Here is a 23,063-nt window from a genome sequence, read left to right as displayed (position 1 = left end):
AATCTAAATGTATGTGGCGAGTGTGGAGTATGTCAACCAAGCTTGATATCAACATGCTGCCATTGTTGTGAACAGGCAGATTGCTTTCTCCCTGTGTGGGTGTGTGTATGAGTGTGTCGTGTGTGTTTCAATGGTGAATTACTTGAAAATGGGATAAGTGTGCTGTTACAATAAGCTGTATGGAGCAGGATACTGTAACTCAGCAGACAGATAACTGTTACTCTATTTTCAATAAGAGGCAAAAGAAGCAAACCAGCGCATACCTTTTTTCACTCAACTTTTCCGTGTTTAGGATGAGTTATAAGGAAGTGATATTGTATGAACCAACATTCAACTATCCAACAACTGCACAGGAGTGCTATCATATTTCTTATCAAAGCTTACGTTCATTACTGGTGACCATTAGAGAAGATTTAGAAAACAGAACTTGGTAGAGGTGTTTCATGGACACGGTCTGGTACATGGTCAACTCTGTGCTGCTGTAGTAGAGTTCACTGGCTGTCTCGCTTTGATGAAATGGTGCCAAGCTTTGGAGGATTAGCCTCCAAATTTAGACCAGAGGTTGTACCGATACAGCGTTTACAAGAAGAAGAAGAAGAAAAAAAAAGAGAAGCTATTTTTCTCTGGGTCAAGAAGAAACGTGAAAACTAAATTTATGTAAATATGGATAGTTTATATTAAAATCTTCATTAATTATTTCATTAATGTATTGTACTTTTTAAATGTTATGAACAAAACCATTTTATATTGTATATATTTTGTTTTATTTTGTACTGGTCATTGTACTTGCTTTAATTTCGAAACAAAACAAATAAAGAACGATACTGTGGCAAGGCCTCTACTGTTCCCACTGGCAAGGCAGACCTTGTGTGTTTGTCATGTGAAAGGTTGATTGTATTTACCATGGTAGGGTTAACTGCCAATAAAAAGACAATACATCTAATTAGGTTATAGCGATACAATGTGGGGAATGTTGATTAGATACATAAAATATAACAATGGATACTTAATTTCAAATATTTACTTGGTATTTAAAGGCACATGAAGTATACATACTGTACATCAGAAGACAACATTTTGCAAAGGTTTAACAATGATGTAGTGGGAAAACATACAGGCTACTTGGTCTTCTGTTTCTTGGTTGGTCTGTGGTCGGTGTCGGAATCTGAGGTATCATTGAGGCTGGCCTTTAGATTGAAGTCCCTTACTAGGGGAAGTTGCAGCTGATTGGCTACTGCCCATGCCCACAAACACAGATCCACCCTATGGGGAGTCCAGTCGCACTGGCTGTCCGCTGAGGGTGAAAGGGATGGATCGGCAAAATGAAACTGAGCAAATGAAACCGAATTCTGAACAGATATTCTTCCAGTCCTTTTAACATAGTTAAGTCTATATAAATACCCTGTTTTACAGGATACTGTATTAATTTGGTGTCGGACCTGTTGCAGTACATATGGACTGACTGAAGAGCAATGTTATGACCGAAGGACTTAGTAAAGGGTCATGTTAATTTTCGGAACAATTGATCTGTATAAACCTGGTCAGGCAACCATCAATCGCTTTGAACTTCCACACATAAACATAACAGTGCTGGAACAAGAACGCCATCGCATGCAATCTATTTCAAAACAATGATGTCACGCGCACGCTCCCCAGTGTTCCATCAAGTCACCTCACCTTTGTTAAGAGCTTTTGTGCGCTCAGTCACCTTGCTCAAGTAGAGCGCGTAGTGCTTAGCAGTGTACTGGATGGGTCCCAGTCCAGGCACACTCTCCACAGCCTCGTCAGCCATAAACGCTGCCTCTTCCGGAGCTCCTGCTGCCAACACAGCTGGAAACACACGGACAGAAACGGACCATATAAAAGGCCAAGTTAAACCCTGCCCGAGACCGAATTGCTGATGTTTCCTGCATTTAGACTACCCTCTGACAGACGTTAGGAGGTCCCAGTTCCTTGAACTGTGCAGTGTAAGCTTTATTCAGCATGCTTAATGAGGAAAAAAACATTTAGTCCACATTGAGGGTCACTAAAAGAACATTGTGTATACGTTTTCGTTCTTCTAAACATGCTTATTCTTAGAAAAGAAGACAGGAATTCAATCATCTAGTGCATCATGGCGTAGTATAAGCTCCAATCCCCCCCCCCCCCCCTCCCTCCGAGTGGCCCTGTAGGGCCCAGGTCTACCCCACTGGGCTGGAGGCTCTGCTGACCTGACGCGGTGGCTGGACCCAGGGCTTTGAGGGAGCTGAGCTCGGTTATGGCTGCCAGGACGTCAGGCAGCAGGGTGAAGGCCTTCCTGGAACACTTCTCCACCACCTCCTCAGCGTTGGTGGCCACCAACTGCTGCAGGCGAGGACGGAATTTCCCCCTCTGTGGATACAATCCGTCCGAGGGATGAGAGTGGAGAACGTACGTGTTTTTCTTCTTCTACCCGGGGAAAGACTGAGTAGATTGATAACAGCGTCTGCTGGTTGTGTTGAGCCCATGCTGAGCTCTCTGTGTGGCGGGACACTCACGGTCAGTTTCCACTCCATCACTTTCACCAGCTCTGGAAGGGTGATGTATCTATCAGATCGCTTTGCAATAGCTTCAGGCAGCTCCAGCTGAAACCTGACCAGAGAAATTATTCTTATCTAAAGCCCTTCAGGTCCCCCCCCTTCCCCCCCCCAAGTCATATAAAGCAGCATACAGAAAGTGGGATTCTTATCTAGAATAAAAGCAGATAAGCAGTGTATATGTGAACCTGTACAGGGAATCAGATGGCTGATCGGTTAGAGAATCAGGCTATTAATCAGAAGGTTGCCGGTTCAATTCCTGGCCGTGCAAATTGACATTGTGTCCTTGGGCAAGGCACTTCAACCTACTTGCCTCGGGGGAAAGTCCCTGAACTTAATGTAAGTTGCTCTTGATAAGAGGGTCTGCTAAATTACTAAATGTAAATGTTCCCTATGGTTTTAATGGGACTGTTCACTAATGCTGGTGAGCAGGGGGCTGTTGTGTGGTGTGGCTACTACCATCTGTCCAGGGTAAGCAGCTTTCCTGACTTCTTGCCCTTGACAAGGGACTTTGCCTCCACCACCGCCCAGTATTTCGCCTTCACTCCTCTCCAAACAGCCGGGTCTTCACAGGTAAACAGGGTCCAACTCATGACGACGCAGGTGAAAAAGAGAAATGGGTTTACACCGTCTTTCAGACCTGCGTCACACACGTACAGACACACATGCACGTGAACACACACACACATCAATGCAAACACACACACATTATGCTGGTCTACGTAAGGGAGTGCACACCGTTGACACAACAGAAGCGTCCTCCACTTGCACGTAAACAAAGCTACCTCAACACCACTGCACGTTGTCACTGCACATTATATTCTAGATATTCGACTCCGTATATATTTTAATACGTTTTAAGACATGCTGCATACTCTCATTAGACTGTTTAAATTTGACCAAAAATAAATTTAACTAACCTGACAACTCTAAGAAGAGAACAAAATATAATGAATGAATAAAAGCTGTTTGTATACTTCCGTCAAGTGAAACTTTTTCACGCGAGATGTATGGTGGTCACAATACTATTTCCGGTTCCAGTCAACAACACTTGTTTCAAAAGGTTAGTCTTCCACAACTTTGACAAATTACTGAGATCCGACAGTATTGCTGTTTTGAGAATATACTTAGTATCTTGTAGGTAAATCATATGTAAAACAAAACTTCATGTAATTGCAACTAAAACTGTCTGCAAGTCAGGACTACTATGTTGATGTTGTTGCCACCAGTTAGCTTGCTAGCAAGCTCCATAGTAGCATGCTGGACAGCAATCGATAGCAGACTAGCTTTCTAGCTACTGTAAGAATCCTTTTTGTAAACACGAGTAGTTTTCCAGGTAAAGGTGGTGGCTAGGGTTAGTGTTTGCTGGCTAAACAACTACTGTATTAACAGAAGCACACCGCCCAGTTTAATATTGCTTAGCCATCATTTGTGAGAGACTTGCCATAAGTGAAGTGACGCGTTCATATTCAGACTAAAGGTAAACACCACAACTGTAGCGTTAGCAATTAAACATAACGTCTAAATGTACCCACTAGCGATCGAATACATGGTGAACTTACTTTAATTAGAATCATCTTTACCTTGTTGTCTCACGTGAGCTAGACTAATCCCGATCGAGTTTGAACTCTAAATTCATCACATTCAATGTCGTGTCGAAACATTTTCTTACCACATGTTTATCTTGTGGCTCACCCCCTGACCAAAACATGCATAGCTAACAGGATTCCATGGCTGTCATTACCAAATACCAGAGGATACATAATTATATTATATATAATATATAATTGAGGGTTGGTCCTTCCGTCAAAGTGTGTGGCGGAGGTTTATTATATTGAATATAATTAATAGCACTTAAAAATAGTGTTTAACTAAACAAGGCCACTATCCTTTCCTTCTCAGTGTGTTTCAGCACCCCAGTGACACATTCCTTGCCATGGTCCAGCCTTAATCCTGACCCCTTGGGTCAGTCACACTGGACTGGAGCTCTGTAAGCATTAAGCCATCCGACATGCCCCTACAGCCCAGGGAAGCGCACATTCTACACATCCATTCGTTAAAGGACTACGGGACTAAAGGTATCTGGGCTGGTCTTCTGCATTTTGTCTTGTTTACTTGTAGATCCATCCAACCCCTGTCCATGCTTAGGTGTTTTCCACCTGAGAGAGAGGGCATTGCCCTACACTAGCTCTCAGGGTTTCCTGCAGAAAATGTGTTAGTTATGGTGGTAGGGTTTGCTGCCTAACTAGATGCTGCAAAACATTGAACAGTTATTGATATTGACCTTTAAACCTTTTTTTTTTTTAAGCTATGTGATATTCACATGTAAAGTAGAAGGAGATTTAAGAACACACGACTTCATGTGTGTGTGGTTCTGTGTGTGTGTGGTTCTGTGTGTGTGGTTCTGTGTGTGTGTGGTTCTGTGTGTGTGGTCCTGTGTATGTGTGGTTCTGTGTGCCCCAGGTGAACTCTGACAGGACTGCATGAGAAGGCCCCTGTGTCATTCTACAGGCTGAGGCCAGCTGCTGCTATCTGGAGTAAGTCTCTTGAAATGGGAAGCATTTCTGTGACTTTAGAGTATTTTGTAAATGTTATCGGGCAGGGATGAAATTTGTAACAAGATGCTTTATTGTGGAGTCACTTCTTAATTTGTTTATTCATAAAATATTTTAAAAACTCTTGTAAACACATCTTGTATGAAGAATAATACACATAGACACACTCGCACACAGCGATTCTGTAAGCCCACTACTCACTATATATCCATAGCCATGTTCATCTTCCGCTATAAATAAGTACTACAAACTATGGTTTATGAAACAGCTCGATGAGCATATAAGACTATTTAGCCATGGGTGGCCAGCAAGTATTAGCTAGATGTATAATTTATGTCTGACTACATATTGCATGATGGTGGTTAACATTAGAACATATCAAGCTTGTGCTGCTAACAAGCTTGTGACTCTAGCAAGCTGTCTAGACTGGTGCGTAGCTAGTGGTTAGCAAGTTAGTTCATCATTTGGGTGCCCATCTTAAAATTATACAGATAGAAAAGAGGCGTGCTAGTGTCACGCAGCAGCTTTCAAATAGCACATGTACCCAACATAGCATTTCTCAAAACTGCACTGCCATCTTCTGGCAGAATTAGACAGAATCACTATGATATTATTTTTGAACTGGGCCAGAAGTTCAGTGGAACATTTCCTTCTTCCTGGTCCCCAACCACAACCATGTGAGAATTACAAATTAAAAAAGAGGTTTAATACTACTTAACCCTTTTGAACCTTCAGGTCACATGACCCAAAGGTTTACAAAAACCATCTTTGTGTTGCGACGACTTGACCCAATACAAAAACAAATAAATATCATTTTATTTTCACCTTTGCGATGTGGGGGGGTCTGAGACAGCCCGATGGTTAAAAGAAAAATGCTTCGCTTTGATATTTTTTTGTGCGGTAAAGTTGTCGCAATACGACGGTGGGTCCCAATGACTGACGGGTCAGAACGACCCGAAGAGAACACTAGGGTTAAAGCTTCTTGGCCGTCTGCAGGTCATGGACAAGATGTCTCGCGTCACCACGGCGACGGCGCTAGGCAACAGCTCCATCAGTGGCCGCACCATGTTCTGCCACCTGGACGCCCCCGCCAACGCCATCAGCGTGTGCCGCGACGCCACGCAGGTCGTGGTGGCCGGCAGGAACATCTTCAAGATCTACGGCTTGGAGGAGGACCAGTTTGTGGAGAAGCTGAACCTGCGCGTGGGCCGCAAGCCCTCCCTCAACTTCAGCTGTGCCGACGTCATGTGGCACCAGCTGGAGGAGAACCTGCTGGCCACGGCAGCCACCAACGGTGCGGTGGTCACCTGGAACCTGGGCAAGCCCTCTCGTAACAAGCAGGACCAGCTGTTCACCGAGCACAAGCGCACCGTCAACAAGGTGTGCTTCCACCCCACCGAGGTGTGCATGCTGCTTAGCGGCTCTCAGGACGGATACATGAAGTGCTTCGACCTGCGCAAGAAGGAGTCGGTCAGCACCTTCTCAGGTACGAGGACGTCACAGCAGGAAGGGGTGTTTTTAGTTTGGTTGGGGAGGGGGGGGGGGAGAGGAGGGAGATGGGAGAAGGAGAAGGAGGAGGAGGGGGGGGGTTACCAACTTTGGAAAAAGACACATCATACAGATATTGCAATCTACTTGCAATACCTTTGAGATTAAAAACTGACGTGCACCATTAATATGTGTCAGAACGAAATATTGGGTTTAAAACATTTAGACTCTAGGGATTTGTGCATGGAGCTGGTGGTGGTAATGACTCAAGTTGGTGCCTTGATATTGTTGTTAAGGATCATTTTCTTTTTTTTGTTTCGTTATGCAACACTTTGAAATACAGTATGCAATCTACATGACAGCAATATTCTTAGTAAAAAACAAACAAACCTGCCATCTCTCTCTCCCATCCAGGTCAGTCAGAGAGTGTGAGAGATGTCCAGTTCAGCATGAAGGACTACTTTACTTTTGCTGCTTCCTTCGAGAACGGGAACGTTCAGCTGTGGGACATCCGGCGGCCCGACCGGTACGAGAGAATGTTCACCGCCCACACCGGCCCCGTGTTCTGCTGCGACTGGCACCCCGATGACAGGTGAGGCTGAGAGGAGGTGAAGAACAGATCAAACTGTCCCTCTTCACGTAGCTAGGACTTTTCAGTCGTTAGCTCATCATGTCTGGTTAGATAGAACCTTTTCAAAACTGTTCCCTTACCCTAAAAAAATCTTTTATTTACGTAGGCGCACGTTACAAATGAACACAGGAGATTCCAGTATGTTTGTTTGCCAGGTGTTTGAACGGTTGTCAATGTGTATGGGTTTCTGTAGGGGTTGGCTGGCCACAGGCGGCAGAGACAAGATGGTGAAGGTCTGGGACATGACCACGAACCGGGCCAAAGAAATCTACTGTGTCCAGACCATCGCCTCCGTGGCCAGGGTCAAGTGGCGCCCAGAGAGGAAGTGGCACCTGGCCACGTGTTCCATGATGGTGGACCACAACATCTACGTCTGGGACGTCCGCCGGCCCTTCATTCCCTTCGCCACCTTCGAGGAGCACAAGGACGTGACCACGGGCATCGCGTGGCGCCATCAGCACGACCCCGACTTCCTGTTGTCGGGCTCCAAGGACAGCACGCTCTACCAGCACATGTTCAAGGACGCCAGCCGGCCCGTGGACAAGGCCAACCCGGAGGGGCTGTGCTTCGGCCTGTTTGGCGACCTGGCCTTCGCCGCCAAGGAGAGCCTCATCAGCGGGGACCCCAACAGGAAGCCGTACCCCGGAGGAGACCGCCGCTACCCCATCTTCTTCTTCAAGAAGCCCGACCTGACGGAGCAGTTCGCTCACGTGTCCAGCGTCCTCAGCGTGTTCGAGACGGACCTGGAGAGCAGCCGCATGGACTGGTTCGTCAAGACCGCTCGCCTCTACCTCCTCAGCGGGAAGCCTTTCGCAGAGCTCTGCGACCACAACGCCACGGTGGCCAAAGAACTCAACAGACCTCAGGTTAGTTGAGTTAGTTAGTAGAGCAGTCCTCTGTAGAGCCTTTGCGATTTCGTCTCCAAGACCACACGTGTTATCTAATTGCTCGCGATATAGACACTACAAAGACTGGTGTTTCGCGTGTCACTATGTCATATTATGGTTAACGATCTTTCTTTTTAACCTCTGTGAATCTGGCTAGGTTTCAACCACATGGACCATGCTCCGAATCATGTTCTCTGACCCGGCCAACCTCTCGACGCCGGTTCCAAACCACAACATGGGCAAGCTGGCCGCCTTGCCTCTGATGAACAGGTAACTGTCAGGGACCCCTCAGCGGAGCGGCATACGAGTTACGTCGTGTCGGAACGAGCCGCAGGGAGAACCTGACCCGCCCTGTGTCCTCCTCAGCTTCAGTATGAAGGAGATGGGGACGGAGAACCGGCTGGACCGCAACAAGGGAGAGAACCGCCAGGAGAACCCTCACCTGGAGCCAGGGAACATCAGCAACAACAACGATGGTGGGACTACTTTAATAACTTGGGGGAGCAGGTGTTCAGATCAGAGGGTTTGGGTTCCCCCGGAATGTATGTATGTGTTCCTGATAGGCTGTTGCCTAGCGATGTGACTGAACGGCGTGTAACTGTGGGTGGTGCAGAGAACGAGGAGACGGAGGGCAGCGAGGGCCAGGCGGAGTACATGTTTGGGGATGCAGAGCTGGAAGATGATGACCTGTACTCCATAGAGCAGGACAACCAGGCTGGTGAGTCTCCGACCACTGTCAAGACTGTTTGCTTCACTGTACAAAAACAGACATGGGTCCAAATACAGATAATACAAATAAAATATATAAATGAAACACGGCTTCTTGTGTTTACCTAACCTCTGCTCCTCCTCCTCCCTATCCTCTCGTGTCGAAGCCGAGGAGCTGGAGTTCACGCTCCCCCAGGAGGCGTTCCCGCTGCGCCACGAGATCATGGACAACCCCTCGGCCCCGGAGCCCCTGCAGCAGGACAAGGCCGACTCGCCGCACGTCAGCGGCAACGAGGCGGAGGTGGCGTGCCTGACGCCCATCGAGTCGCTGTCCCTCATCTCCATCTCCCAGCCGCTCTTCAGTCCCCACCTCCCCGCCCGCTTCTTCTGCCCCGTGGTGAGGGAGATGCTGGGCCACTACGCCGAGCAGGGGGACGTGCAGATGGCCGTGTCGGTGCTCATCGTCCTGGGAGACCGCATCCGCAAGGAGATCGACGACCTCACCCAGGTTGGAGGGGAGGGGGGGTGTAACAAATACTATTTAAACCAATCACATTTTTTTTAAATCCCCCTTAAGGGATTGATTTTCAAACAGCAGCATAAACCACAACAGAACAAAAACAGATTAACAAACAATGAAAACACATTGGATGTGCTGGCTGTAGCCGACCGACATGTTTGGCGGCTACAACAACACGGAAGTACAATTATTTTGCTGCTGCTCAACAACGAAAACTGAGATTTGTTTTTGTTTTTGTCTGTTCTTGAAAGTAGCTAATCTAGAATGTCGTCCATGAGGAACCACTGTCTGAAACGATGCATTACACACCGCCTTCAGACGGCGTCTAAATGACACACTTCTGTGTGTGTGTGTGGATACAGGAACACTGGTACATGTCCTACATCGACTTGCTGCAGCGCTTCGAGTTGTGGAACGTCTCCAACGAGGTGATCAAACTGAGCACATGCAGCGCCATCACCTGTCTGAACCAGACCTCTACCACCCTGCACGTCAACTGCAGCAACTGCAAACGGCCAATGAGCAACAAGGGCTGGATCTGCGACAGGTGAGAACCGGACACTCTCAAACCAAACAGCAGCAGCAGTCAAGTCGTGGATTGTTTTAGCACCACATAGCTGTCCCACATAGCTATAACCAGACTAGCGACTCTTCTCTTGAAAACGCATCAAGGAGCCCTGTCGAGGTGTGTGTGTCTGTGAGAAAGAGAGCTAGACAGAGAGAGCTAGTGAGAGAGAGCTAGAGATAGATCTAGACAGAGAGAGAGAGAGAGAGCTAGAGAGAGAGAGAACTAAAGAGAGAGAGAACTAAAGAGAGAGAGCTAGAGAGAGAGACATCTAGAGAGAGAGAGAGAGAGAGTTAGAGAGATAGCTAAAGAGAGAGAGCTAGAGAGAGGTAGAGAGAGCTAGAGAGAAGTAGAGAGAGCTAGGGAGAAGTAGAGAGAGAGCTAGAGAGGTAGAGCTAAAGAGGGAGATAGAGAGCTAGAGAGAGATAGAGAGCTAAAGAGAGAGAGCTGGTGTAATGCGTGTGGTTCCTGCTGACCCCCCCGTGTCTCCCCAGGTGCCACCAGTGTGCCAGCGTGTGTGCCGTGTGCCACCATGTGGTGAAGGGGCTGTTTGTGTGGTGCCAGGGCTGCAGCCACGGAGGACACCTGGAACACATGATGAACTGGCTGAAGAGCAGCTCTCACTGTCCTGCTGGCTGTGGTCACCTGTGTGAGTACACCTGACCTCCGCCCAGACCACCTCCACCCAGCCCACCTCCGCCCAGACCACCTCCACCCAGCCCACCTCCGCCCAGCCCACCTCCTCCCAGCCCACCTCCGCCCAGCCCACCTCCTCCACAGATCCACCCAGACCACCTCCACCCAGCCCACCTCCGCCCAGACCACCTCCACCCAGCCCACCTCCGCCCAGACCACCTCCACAGACTGCTGCTGTTTGGGTGAGTGGGAGCACTTCAGGCTGGGTCCGCGCTACTGGGGGTCTGGGTCCTGGCACCAGGCGGCGTGGACTGCATTGAGTCACTTCCTGTGTACGCCTAGCTGTAGGTGAGGGGAGAAGAGTCGAGCAGGGTGGCTGTGTCGGAGCTGGGAGCGTGGGGGCGGAGCTTAGCCCACTGAATCACCCAATCAAAGAACAAGTAGACTCATGATCCCACTTTTTATATCCAATTGATGAATGCTCATGAAATGTATACAATCACTGTTTGTGAATAGACAGTATATATATATTTGCTAGGATTGCCTTTTTAAGCTCTTCGGTGTATTGCGAAGCTGGCCTTGATTCACATGCGGTTAGGCAGAAAAAATGTTTGCTGTTCTAAATGTTTGTAAATAGAGAGACTTATTTTGAGAAGAGTTCTGTTTGATGTTCATTGAGAGGGTGTTAATTTGCCAATATTATTATTTAACCATCCAGATCTTCCACTAAACATGTTTAGCACAGTGTTTTCTAGGGCAATAAATATTTTGCTAAAAATGTTGTCTCTTAAACAATGTGAACTTGTCTGGTCTTACTGGACTGAACAGGGACAGGGAAACCAAAAGTTAACAAATGTTTTATTATTTGAATTTCTGACGTGAAGGTCATATTCAGCTAAACTACTGTCTAATAATCACATGCAGCTGTGGGAGGTTCCTCAGTGCAGAGATGTGCAAGTACACATTTACTAGAAGCTTGTGGGATAGGACAAAGATTACATTTGACACAGTTGATTTTCAAACAGGATAAATAGTTCATCATAAAAAGGTGCGGAGTGCCTCTGCTTGTGTCCCAGCTTTCCATTCATTAGGAAAAGGTTCCATTTCAACACTACAGCTAAACCCTAGGTCAAACACAATGGCACAATCATTATTTCATTTGAAATGTTTTTTAGGTCTATAATGAGTATAATGAGTGGATATTACCATAGACATGGTTTAGTTAAAATCTGTAAAGTCTTGGGTGAAATACAATTCTGTTATTGATAACTTGCTACCTCCAATCTCACACAGGATAACTGAGGCAGTCAGTGCATTTCACAGCAAGACTGTCCAACAATCTCACACGTCGGGTCTTGCTGGTCACCCAGCTCGCCCTCTCAAAAGGTTCACTTCCACACAGGAAGTGAATCAGTCCAAAAAGCACAGGCATGGGAGAGGACAAGAGTCCCCTTCCTGTCTGCTTGTCGAGTCCCTGCTGAAGGAGCCCGTGGCTTCCTGCCATGTCTGGACAGCCTGTACCACAGGAGTCTGTCTGGACTGGAGCTCACACTCTCTCTCTCTCTCTCTGTCTCTCTCTCTGTCTCTCTCTCTGTCTCTCTTTCTGTCTCTCTCTCTTACACTCTACATCTCTCTCTGTCTCTCTCTCTGTCTCTCTCTCTGTCTCTCTCTCTCTTACACTCTACATCTCTCTCTGTCTCTCTCTCTCTCTGTCTCTCTCTCTCTTACGCTCGACATCTCTCTCTGTCTCTCTCTCTGTCTCTCTCTCTTACACTCTACTTCTCTCTCTGTCTCTCTCTCTGTCTCTCTCTCTGTCTCTCTCTCTGTCTCTCTCTCTGTCTCTCTCTTACACTCTACTTCTCTCTCTCTCTCTCTCTCTCTCTGTCTCTCTCTCTTACACTCCACATCTCTGTCTGTCTCTCTCTCTCTCTCTCTCTCTCTGTGTCTGTGTCTGTGTCTCTCTCCCCTCCCTCGGGCAGGGCTGGCCTCGTGTCCGGGACGCCGTCCCGTTGAGTGTGTTCAGGGTGGCATGCTCACCCTCCGTCAGCAGTGTCACCAGCCCCTGGGCAAACATGGAGATAGTGGACGGGGTGAAGGTAATGCTGGAGATAGGCTCTTATGAGGTTAGTAGTGCCCCGATGTGCTCGTCCCGCTCACCAGTGTGGTGTAGGGCTGTGTGGTCTAGGGCTGTTCCCAGCTGTCTGTGAGCTTCTCTGGGACGCTCAGACGCCTCAGGCTCTGGAGCACGGTCTGGAGGGTGTTTCCTGGAACACCGTGAAGCACACTGGGGTTGGATTGAGACATCTCTGAGGACTAGCTAGGGCTTGTCATGCCACGTAAGAAACATTTACATTTAGTCATTTGGCAGACGCTCTTATCCAGAGCGACTTACAGTAAGTACAGGGACATTCCCCCCGAGGCAAGTAGGGTGAAGTGCCTTGCCCAAGGACACAACGTCATTTCACACAGCCGGGAATCGAACCAGCAACCTTCTGATTAATAGCCCGATTCCCTAACCGCTCAGCCACCTGACCCCCCAACATCGGTTGTAAGCTGTCGCTCACCCAATCCTTCTTCGTAGGAGTCCAGCTTTTTCACCAGCTCAGGTACGCTGGTGGTCTTCAAGCTGTCACCACCTGTGTGTGTGAAGGAATAGACCATTTCAGTGTGAGACATGAGTTTCACTGACATGGTCTTAGAACACACAAACTGCCGTTTCAACTGAACGTTCTGCTTGGCGCTAACGCTGCCATCCAACTCGGCATTCATCTCACCGCTACCTCCAGAGTCGCCGGTCCGCTGGTCCGAGCCCAGAAGATGGCCGCCGTTTCCGTCGGCACAGACGCGGGACAGCAACTCCGCCCGGCAGGCGCGTGCCTTCTCCAGCGTGGCGCTCATGTCCTGAGCCAGCCTGTGGTCCTCCACCAGCTCCGCATGCACCCTCCTCCACGCCATCTTGTCCTCCATCAGGCACCCCTCCATAACGGTGCGCAGCTCCTTCTCCTGAGACACCTGGGCCTGCAGGCTCTCTGCCTCCTCACACCTCTGGAGGCGTCGGGGGGGTGGGGGGGGGGTGGAGGGGAGGGTCGGGGGGTGGAGGGCAGGGTCGGGGGGTGGAGGGGAGGCGTGAGGGGGTGGAGGGGAGGCGTGAGGGGGTGGAGGGTAGGGTCAGGGGGGTGGAGGGGAGGCGTGAGGGGGGGAGGGTAGGGTCAGGGGGGTGGAGGGTAGGGTCAGTGGGGTGGAGGGTAGGGTCAGGGGGTGGAGGGTAGGGTCAGGGGGGTGGAGGGGAGGCGTGAGGGGGGGGAGGGTAGGGTCAGGGGGGTGGAGGGGAGGCGTGAGGGGGGGGAGGGTAGGGTCAGGGGGGTGGAGGGGAGGCGTGAGGGGGGGAGGGTAGGGTCAGGGGGGTGGAGGGTAGGGTCAGGGGGTGGAGGGGAGGCATGAGGGGGTGGAGGGTAGGGTCAGGGGGTGGAGGGGAGGGTCAGGGGGGTGGAGGGTAGGGTCAGTGGGGTGGAGGGTAGGGTCAGGGGGTGGAGGGGAGGCATGAGGGGGTGGAGGGGAGGGTCAGGGGGGTGGAGGGGAGGCGTGAGGGGGTGGAGGGTAGGGTCAGGGGGTGGAGGGGAGGGTCAGGGCCTTGTCATACACTCCCACACCTGACTTATCCACATGCTTGCTATCCAAAGAAACTTGCATACAGCGCAGCTGATAATCAAGCAAAGATTAAAGAGACATTACCTTGTGTAGCTGAATAGCCATTTCCTGCATCTCTGCCTCCAGCTGGTCAGAGTAAGCCTGCTCCAGAGTATCGCTTGGCGGCCTGGCGTTGCTGTGCCAACGGGCTATCGCCGAGGTCATCTTCCGCTTGGGCCCAAACAGCCTGCGGTGCGGGAGAGAGCACACGTTGAGGATGTGAGTTGGATGAGGCCTGAAGCGTGAGTACTGCCGCCTGCAGGGGCTGTGTTTGGGTTCAGAGTTGGGAGTCAGGTGGCTGAGCGGTTAGGGAATTGCGCCAGTAATCCAAAGGATGCTGGTTCGATTCCTGGCCGTGAAAAATGACGTGTCCTCCGGCAAGGTACTTCACCCTACTTGCCTCGGGGGGAATGTCCCTGTACTTACTGTAAGTCGCTCTGGATAAGAGGGTCTGCTAAATTACTCAATGTAAATGTTTTTTACGTGGCCTGACAAGCCATAGCTAATCCTCAGAGATGTCTCAATCCAACCCTGGATTGGTCTGCTAAATGACTAAATGTACTGAAGGGAACTCACGTGATTCCCACTTCCTTGAGGTCGTTCTCCGTCAGAGTGAGAAATATTCTCAAGTCGATATCCTGTTCATCCAGCAGGGGGAAGTACTTGGAGTAGCCGATCTGCTCCAGGAACTCAGCCAGGTCCTGATGCAGAGCAGAGGTCAAAGGTCAGCCGTTGTCATACCATACAAGTCAACACAACGCAACAAGATTATGAGTACAGCATAGCAAAACAGGCCTGACTGATTTCAGTTAAGTTTCCAAAATTGAAGGTTTGAAAATCCATCCCTGTTTAAGCAGACTGCTTTCGACAGCCGACGCCCTTCTTTTGAAAAGACGATGGATGGAACGTGCCTTGGGACCCGTGTAAGAGGAGGGAGGGTCGACGGACGAGGGAATCCCACAGTTCCCTGCACCACTAGGCTGCACGGTGGTGTCGCTGTTGCCATGGCGACCCCTGCCTTTGGAGTGGTGACCCTTGTTGGGCCTGCGAGGGCAGCTCTGCTTGGCCTGGTCAGAGTCCTATAGGACAAAGGTGCGCTGTCCTTGTCATTGTGGAGACCAAACAATGGCATTGTGCCATAGACAATGGCACTAGTTGGAACAACACAGTTGTGGTATGTAGCCAGGACCTCTATGGAGTGTGAGTGTGTGTGTGTGTGTTGTACCTCGTTGCTCTCCAGAGAACCTTCGCGGCTGAGGCCTATGGCGTGAGGGAGACCCTCACTGCTGCTGCTGCTCCTCATGGTGGGCATGTTGTTCTCAAAGAACGGGCTCTCGTCTGGAGGAACCACAGCACAGGGACATCAAGTGTGAGCTTCCAGAGTCAGTTAGTCTGGGCAGGTTAGACACAGTTTGGTTCAGTCATGTTTCTGGGCAGGTTAGACACAGTTTGGTTCAGTCATGTTTCTGGGCAGGTTAAACACAGTTTGGTTCAGTCATGTTTATGGGCAGGTTAAACACAGTTTGGTTCAGTCATGTTTCTGGGCAGGTTAAACACAGTTTGGTTCAGTCATGTTTCTGGGCAGGTTAAACACAGTTTGGTTCAGTCATGTATCTGGGCAGGTTAAACACAGTTTGGTTCAGTCATGTTTCTGGGCAGGTTAAACACAGTTTGGTTCAGTCATGTGACCTCTGCTGCTGTTGCTCTGTCCGTCCAGCTCGTTGATGGGCGAGGTGACGTCACGGTAACAGATGCCCTCGCTCTGCTCGCCACCAAAGGTCATGTATCCTGGGGGTGCCACAGGCGGATCTGAGAAGGAAGAGGGAACATACCGTCTCACACGACAATACCAAGTCGTACGATTCGTCACTTTATCCACCCGCTTTGTCATAAGGTCCTCTGGTAGAACATAGGAGCGACAGAGTGGAGCAGCCAGGATACCACAGTGCTTGCTGGTGCCCCCGACTCTGAACTTGGCGATGGCCTGAGGCCCGTCGTGGATGCTGGGTCCTTTAGCTCGGCCGCGAGTCTGACGCGCTCTGGGGACAGCACCGTCCGAATCCTCAGAAGAGCTCAGATCCTCCAGGTGTCCTGGTGAGCCACACCAACAGGCCGTTAGGAAAATACAAATAAACTGGAGACTTACTGTTGTAGGAGCACTACTGTGTACATCATTGGACCTTATCAACTTTATAAGGTGCTGTTTTACATTTACATTTAGTCATTTAGCAGACACTCTTATCCAGAGCGACTTACAGTAAGTACAGGGACATTCCCCACAAGGCAAGTAGGGTGAAGTGCCTTACCCAAGGACACAACGTCATTTTGCACGGCGGGGAATCGATCTGGCAACCTTCTGATTACTAGCCCGACTACCTCACCGCTCAACCATCTGACTCCCGAAAAACTCCCGTTTTCCATGCTTTTTGAAGCGTCTCTCTGTCGTACCTGGTTTGGCCTTGGGACAGCGCATGTCAATGAGGCTCGCTATCTTGGCGTGTCCGTACATCATGGCGAGGGCGCGCGCCGTCTCCCCCTTCGAGTTCCGCTCGTCTACTTTAACCCCCTGAGACAAGCACAAACAGGAAGTGTAAATACCCCCGAGACAAGCACAAACAGGAAGTGTAAATACCCCCTGAGACAAGCACAAACAGGAAGTGTAAATACCCCCGAGACAAGCACAAACAGGAAGTGTAAATACCCCTGAAGACCCCCCTGAGACAAGCACAAACAGGAAGTGTAAATACCCCTGAAGACCCCCCTGAGACAAGCACAAACAGGAAGTGTAAAGCGCTAGATAGGTTTGATGCAGCAGGAGTCTCCAGCAGCGCGTTGACAGAGCACTTGACAGGTTAACTTACGTGGTCCAGAAGGTACTGAACAATGATTTGGTGTCCCGAGGCAGCTGCCTCCATCAGAGGAGTGAAGCCCAAGCCTGGCTCTCTGTGGGCCGTGAAGACGTACTCATTAACCCAACAGTCAAGGTGAGAAATACGGAATTTGCGGTGGCAGAGTTTGACGACGCACTAGACTCGCCTCACGTTGATGTTGGCATGGTTGTCCAGCAGGAACTTGACCATCTGCTGGTGGCCAGTGCTGGTGCAGTGGAACAGGGCGGTCCAGCCCCTGGAGTCCTTCAGCTCCAGGTCAGCACCTTGCTTCAGGCAGACAAAACCACAAAAACTTTAGACATTCAAATCGAATCATTATGATGTTGAGTTAGTATGGAGACCTAATAAATGAATAAATTAGACAGAACAAAAACAATATATTTAGCCTTATTATTGGTATAATCCATAATGTGTACTGATGTTACAATGAACTACCATACAGGAATATGTGTAGAATGTCTGACCAAAGATAAAGATTCTGACCTGCAGCAGAAAGTATGCGATGCTTTCGTTCCCACAGCTTGCAGCCAGCATCAGAGGCGTGAGGCCCTTGCCTGTGGTGGCATTGACACTCACTCCAGCCTCCAGAAGGAGATTGGCAATGTTGTCATGGCCAATATATGCAGCATACATCAATGGGGTCCACCCACCAAAGTTCTTGTTGTCCAAGTTTACTTCTCCTCTAGATAACAACAAATAAATGCAGGAATTAAATTTCAAATACAAGTATATAAGTATATGCTTTTTCCATCAGCAACGTTGATGAAGGGAGCTCACCTTTGGATGCACTTCGACACCACGTCATACTGGCCAATGGAGCAAGCGGTGTGTAGATCTAGGGGAACATCTAATTCCTCCGGTCGTACCAGCGTGTCACCCAGCCAAAGGGAGAGGCTGGCACCAAGCTGTTCCGATTCACTCATCTCGTCGCTTAACTCCGACATCCTTCTATGAACTTCTCTTCGGTTTTCACACCGGTGTGTGAAGGTAGCCCCCCGTCTAAGTCGCTTACCGAGCCAAGCTGCAGTTCAGTTCTAGCTAAATGTCCCAATAAAGGTAAGCAGAATTTGCAGAATTCCCATACCACATCATTATACTGATATGCATGGTGCATTAAAAGAGTTGTTGCGATAGTATGTTTTAATCTGATGCATGAATATTGAGGTCTGGCCTGAATTACGGCTTTAGTCTTCGCAAGTACAAGCTACCGAGCCAGATAACTTTTGTTTACGACTTCACTCGCTGTAAATAGTAGCCTAAGCTATATAAATTGTTTTTCATTACGACAACACCAAATACTTTACTTTGAATAATTTTAAACAGAGATATTCTTGACTTTTATGACTCAAACCCTTACCGTTAAATGCTTGACGTTCTTCAACAAACTATCCCCAATTCTTTTTTGTTGCAGTGTTACACTGTAATATGTCCGGGTAGAATGCCTCAGTTTACAATGGTAGAGCGAGCCTTAGTTAGTTACACGCCAAGCAGTTCACTAAATTCAAGAATGTACTGATGGTTTTATTTGGTATAGGAAGTTCCTCCTTGTACAGTACACCCACAATGTTGGATCATAATTGAATACAATTTCATAAATTAAATAAATCAAAATTACTATGAATTTCAATTCCTTTATTTAAACGTAATTGGTTGCAACAATACAACTAATTTGTATTCACACAATCCATTTCCCTTGAAAATAGGGTTATTATAGACTTTTTATTCGAGTTTTTAGCCAAAATTTCCCAATGCAGTGCTCTCACTAAAGGAAGTTGAAGCAGAACTCCTCTTTCGCAGGAGTAAACACAAACGATGAGGTCTCCTCTTGGTTCTGCACACCTGTGTTCTCCTGTTTATCCTTTTCAGCTTTACTCAGAGTCTCTGTTTTTCTGTCTGCTTTCCGGTGAAAAACTGACTTTTCAACACCCTTGTTAACTGCTTTCACTTTAGCTGATGTCATTGCTGAAAAAGGGGGAAAGCATAAGCTTGTCAAAAAGGCACCAAATCATTCCACTCATCAATCTTCATGTAATTCCCCAAATGATCAATTTCTCTGGCTCAACTCACCGGCCTGGATGAGTTTGAACTGCTTGTCCTTCTCCTCCTCCATCTTCTTGCGGTAGTCTCCAGACACGGCCCTCATCACTTGCCTCTTCTTGGCCAGAGGAGCCTTGGAGCTGCGTAGAGTCTTGAGGTTGCGACAAGCCTCCTCTTCTGCAGATAGTCAGGAGGATGCACCATCTTATATCCTGTCTAAACTTCCATCAACATTTTAATTTTGTTTATCTGTTTTTTCTTTATGTATTATCCTTACTCTATACCCAAAATAGCAATTTGAAAAAAGAAAAAAAAAAAGAATGTTGAGTATTAGGGGTAAACACAATAAACTTTTTTATTTAGACTGATTAAGCATTATTTCACAACCTGTATGGCCAATTCATTGTTATTACCTGTTTTTTTTTCTTACCAACTATCTGTAATGATATGAAATACTTTCCAATGATTGGTAAGTCTTGTAAATGATTCAGTTATTACATATATGTACTCACTCTGTTTCGTTGTACTTTTCTGTGTGCTCAATCCCAGCTCCAGTTGCTCGATGCACCAGTCCAGTTCTCTCTTAAGCTGTTGTTCTGCAGACTGAAACAGACAACCACACAACACTGACCCCACCTTTTCCATCGGGTATCTTCAACAGTCACATTCCATTAAACTGTGGAAAATGTAACGATGCGAGTCAGTCTAGCTGTCGGGCCACTCACCAACGCTGTTCCTTCATCTCCGCGAGCCTCTAATATTGTGGACGAACAGATTGTCTGTTCCTCCTGTTGTTCTGTGCTTTCTGTGGTTTTTTTCTTATTACCAGATTTCTTCTTCTTTTTCTTGGCTTTGGAGGAAGCGTGGGGTTCATTCTGTTGAGGCTTGTCTTCTTTGGTAGGTTTGTTGCAGTCAGAGGCAGGCACTTCTAAAAGGGGGGCCGATACTGTATCTGTCCTCATCTCTTTTACGGTTCCCTCAGGAATTTTAAAATTGAATGCAAACCCAGGACCCTGTTCAGTAAAAGCTGTTGACCCAGAGTGGTGGACCCGCTGGGAAGATTCCTGCGAGCGGACAGCTATGTCCGTATGAGCGGAAGACCCATCCTTGGTGATGAAGTCGAATTTGAAAGAGTTGTCGCTACGCGACCAGCCCAGGCTGTTCTTTATGCCTGGTTGAATGGCGGAAGAGGCATTTACCCGTGGCTCAATGTCTGGACCAAGAAGAAAATGGCAACACAAACCGAGCGGAACACATTAAAACACAGAGAAGACAATTGATAAACGGGAAGATTATGTTTTGTGCAATGCACATTTACCTATCACAGGAATTCGTTTCTCTGTCATGACTGTCTCAGCAAATGGGGAAACTGTAGATGTAATCAACTACTGTAAAATAATACTTGCAACGTTGTGAGAACTCACTACATAACATATACCATGGTTCTTGACATAAAGTCGTCCGTGTAAACCTTCAAAAACAATAGTTCCGTCATAGTTCATTCACATTCTTTCCTACCTACCTTTTCTTTTAGCAGTCCCAGAATGAGATGTTTTGCGTTTTCCTGTTTAGTAATAATTAAATATTGTTGGAAAAGTAGCCTATGAACAGAACAACAAACATCAAATGGTATTGTTTGTAACCCAACAATTTACCATCCACAATGCATTGTTTGATTCCATTTTATTACATCGTAGTCCTACTTTTGATGCTTAAAATATTGTCACGTACGTTTTTGAATTAATCTGACCTAAACTTTCATTGACCAAAATGTGATCGTAGATTGTAATTTTGTGAGGCTGAGGGTCAACTTGTTTTGTTCAAAAACGTAGTAACACTTTGTCACGTGGGCTGTGAACTCCGGTTGTCGGAGCGATCTGGTACACCGCGGGCTGGTCTGTATCACATACATGACATCCGTGCAGTAGTATAAATTCCTTGCTCCTCAAACTATACGGCAATCGAAGGGTTACCAGCGACGAGGACAGGAAATTTGAGAGCTACCACGTTCAGTCAGCGGTAAGTAACAAAAAAAAATATATATATATATAATTATGTAGTCTATATGACAGACTTCCATTTATCTTTCCTTTAAGATATATGCTTGGAAATCCGAATCGGATTCAGTTGTCCTTAATTACTCGCGCACACGCTCAAAAACAAGTAGCTCAACACACTGCCAGTAACTGGCTAGCTAGTGCTAGCTCTTCTGCTGTAGTTATGAGAAATTTCAAAATGGCATCGTTGCCATTTGATAGTCTTATCTTCCTAGTTCATCTCGGTTGTATATTAATCTGTATCCTACTGCTACGTTAGCCAATGTTTCAGGTCTTTGCTCATATTAACTAACATTTTAAAATTGATCTAGATCTAGCCATTATCCTATATTTATCTCAAGCGTTAGTTGGCAAGCTAATAGTAGCTACAAATATACCACTTTGAAAAACGATAGCTAGTACGTGTCTGATGGTTGGTGTGCAATGGTGGCGCGGCTTCGATTGTTAGAATGAATGTTGATGGTTTTGGGGGGGGGGGGGGGGGATGGTTCTGTGTTGGACTTGTTTATTCTTGACGTCATCGTACTCGCAGCTAACGTTATAAACTAAGTTAGTTGATTATATTTGTGCATTGTTGGTCTTCGTCCAGATGCTTCATATGGGAGCATTAACTCGGCTAGATGCATGTAGTTTGCGGCTATCTGAAAAAAAAATGGCGGCCAATAGCATGGTATGAGCTACTTAATGGTTACAGAGCAAACGTAGCTTGTTTACTACGTCACCTTGACCACGGCTGTGGTTTGGGAGGCAAATGTATCCCCAAACCGCCTCAATACCGTCTTCAATTACATTTACTGCATTTTGACTTATCTGCTTTAATGTTGGCCACTTACAGACAAGCTTGTTGAAGTGAATTATGGCACGTACCAAGCAGACCGCTCGTAAGTCCACCGGAGGAAAGGCTCCCAGGAAACAGCTCGCCACCAAAGCTGCGAGGAAAAGCGCCCCCTCTACCGGCGGTGTAAAAAAGCCCCACAGATACAGGTAAGCCATATCACGAGTTTAAGTCGTAATTATTTGTCCCGAATTTACTTTCACTTTTTGTATGACACGTTTTGATGTCCTTTTGTGAAGGCCGGGGACAGTGGCTTTGAGGGAGATCCGTCGGTACCAGAAGTCCACTGAGCTGCTTATCCGAAAACTGCCGTTCCAGCGCCTGGTCAGAGAAATTGCCCAGGATTTCAAGACTGACCTCCGCTTCCAGAGTGCTGCCATTGGCGCTCTTCAGGCAAGTCGAAATCCAGAGTACTGGTTGCGTCATAGTTGGGGCCAGGCCTTTAACAGTGGTTCGTAAGAGTGAATGCAAACCAGGTCTATGTATACTAACTTTTTAGTCTTTTTGCTAAATTGTTCTCTACCCATACAGGAAGCCAGTGAGGCGTACCTTGTTGGCCTGTTTGAGGACACTAACTTGTGCGCCATCCATGCGAAGAGGGTCACAATTATGCCCAAGGACATCCAGCTGGCCAGAAGGATCAGGGGAGAGCGTGCATAATTTGGGGGGGGGATTTCAATTTTGGGGGGGGGGGCTACACTTTCTGTAGTAGTTTAAATCCCTTTTTGTACTTGTTCCATTAGTAGTAATAAGGCATGTGGTGAAACCTATTAGTAAACTTCATGCAAAACATTCCCCTACCTTTTCTCAGGTTTCGAAGTGTGTTTTAGAATGGTGTTGTGGTAGCATGTCTTCTGTGAACATGACTTTTGTATTGCATCGTGGCCATTTGTTGTAAATAAACTTTCCACTACCTCATTTGAGTTGATAGTTAACGTGACCAAACTCAGGACTGAGGACCTGGATTGATCACCTCTGCTCTCGAGGGTGGTGTGTTGAACAAGCACACAG

At 47.6% G+C, this 23,063-nt stretch overlaps 5 protein-coding genes across 14 annotated transcripts; 2 read left to right on the top strand and 3 right to left on the bottom strand.

Moving 5' to 3' along the window:
* Positions 1–740: 740 nt before the first annotated feature.
* LOC146259459 (uncharacterized) lies at positions 741–4,245 on the bottom strand. 5 transcript variants are annotated; one of them, XM_084670131.1, is made up of 6 exons: positions 3,015–4,096; positions 2,517–2,610; positions 2,211–2,370; positions 1,678–1,830; positions 1,116–1,294; positions 741–916 (listed from the first exon to the last, which is right to left on the bottom strand). In XM_084670131.1, the coding sequence occupies exons 1-5, from the start codon at positions 3,242–3,244 to the stop codon at positions 1,119–1,121; spliced, it is 813 nt and encodes a 270-aa protein (XP_084526257.1). In that variant the 5' UTR covers positions 3,245–4,096; the 3' UTR covers positions 741–916; positions 1,116–1,118. The 5 variants fall into 5 exon arrangements, with proteins under 5 accessions (XP_084526257.1, XP_084526261.1, XP_084526262.1 ...); XM_084670135.1 differs by lacking the exon at positions 741–916 and adding an exon at positions 4,139–4,245 and having other exon boundaries at positions 1,007–1,294; positions 3,015–3,195; XM_084670136.1 differs by lacking the exon at positions 741–916 and adding an exon at positions 4,118–4,198 and having other exon boundaries at positions 1,007–1,294; positions 3,015–3,195.
* Positions 3,525–11,340, top strand: wdr24 (WD repeat domain 24). 2 transcript variants are annotated; one of them, XM_084670121.1, is made up of 12 exons: positions 3,525–3,618; positions 4,458–4,633; positions 5,019–5,092; positions 6,107–6,596; positions 7,013–7,190; positions 7,423–8,095; positions 8,274–8,386; positions 8,483–8,592; positions 8,730–8,834; positions 8,992–9,332; positions 9,707–9,891; positions 10,404–11,340. In XM_084670121.1, exons 4-12 carry the CDS (start codon positions 6,110–6,112, stop codon positions 10,570–10,572), a joined length of 2,361 nt encoding a protein of 786 aa, XP_084526247.1. In that variant the 5' UTR covers positions 3,525–3,618; positions 4,458–4,633; positions 5,019–5,092; positions 6,107–6,109; the 3' UTR covers positions 10,573–11,340. The 2 variants fall into 2 exon arrangements, with proteins under 2 accessions (XP_084526247.1, XP_084526248.1); XM_084670122.1 differs by lacking the exons at positions 3,525–3,618; positions 4,458–4,633 and having other exon boundaries at positions 4,644–5,092.
* Positions 11,341–11,386: 46 nt separating this feature from the next.
* anks3 (ankyrin repeat and sterile alpha motif domain containing 3) lies at positions 11,387–18,548 on the bottom strand. Of its 4 annotated transcripts, none has more exons than XM_084670125.1 (16): positions 18,481–18,548; positions 17,901–18,161; positions 17,607–17,805; positions 17,269–17,390; positions 17,094–17,175; positions 16,681–16,798; positions 16,174–16,323; positions 15,922–16,041; positions 15,458–15,570; positions 15,144–15,311; positions 14,809–14,933; positions 14,278–14,419; positions 13,320–13,590; positions 13,110–13,181; positions 12,703–12,809; positions 11,387–12,607 (listed from the first exon to the last, which is right to left on the bottom strand). In XM_084670125.1, exons 2-15 carry the CDS (start codon positions 18,065–18,067, stop codon positions 12,727–12,729), a joined length of 1,932 nt encoding a protein of 643 aa, XP_084526251.1. In that variant the 5' UTR covers positions 18,068–18,161; positions 18,481–18,548; the 3' UTR covers positions 11,387–12,607; positions 12,703–12,726. The 4 variants fall into 4 exon arrangements, with proteins under 4 accessions (XP_084526251.1, XP_084526252.1, XP_084526249.1 ...); XM_084670126.1 differs by having other exon boundaries at positions 13,326–13,590; XM_084670123.1 differs by having other exon boundaries at positions 15,922–16,323.
* Positions 18,549–18,740: 192 nt separating this feature from the next.
* c13h8orf33 (chromosome 13 C8orf33 homolog) lies at positions 18,741–21,062 on the bottom strand. Of its 2 annotated transcripts, XM_084670129.1 has the most exons (7): positions 20,892–21,062; positions 20,683–20,761; positions 20,479–20,529; positions 19,886–20,373; positions 19,673–19,763; positions 19,191–19,337; positions 18,741–19,085 (listed from the first exon to the last, which is right to left on the bottom strand). In XM_084670129.1, exons 3-7 carry the CDS (start codon positions 20,504–20,506, stop codon positions 18,886–18,888), a joined length of 954 nt encoding a protein of 317 aa, XP_084526255.1. In that variant the 5' UTR covers positions 20,507–20,529; positions 20,683–20,761; positions 20,892–21,062; the 3' UTR covers positions 18,741–18,885. The 2 variants fall into 2 exon arrangements, with proteins under 2 accessions (XP_084526255.1, XP_084526254.1); XM_084670128.1 differs by lacking the exons at positions 20,683–20,761; positions 20,892–21,062 and having other exon boundaries at positions 20,479–20,657.
* Positions 21,039–22,970, top strand: h3f3d (H3 histone, family 3D). The gene is made up of 4 exons (XM_084670140.1): positions 21,039–21,179; positions 22,053–22,201; positions 22,292–22,449; positions 22,588–22,970. The coding sequence occupies exons 2-4, from the start codon at positions 22,074–22,076 to the stop codon at positions 22,710–22,712; spliced, it is 411 nt and encodes a 136-aa protein (XP_084526266.1). The 5' UTR covers positions 21,039–21,179; positions 22,053–22,073; the 3' UTR covers positions 22,713–22,970.
* Positions 22,971–23,063: the final 93 nt, after the last annotated feature.

This window comes from Hypomesus nipponensis, chromosome 13 (assembly GCF_054491055.1).
Source record: "Hypomesus nipponensis isolate SF chromosome 13, ASM5449105v1, whole genome shotgun sequence".
Lineage (NCBI taxonomy): Eukaryota > Metazoa > Chordata > Actinopteri > Osmeriformes > Osmeridae > Hypomesus > Hypomesus nipponensis.
Note: the sequence above shows the minus strand (reverse complement) of the source record. Positions and strands in the feature narration are given on the sequence as shown.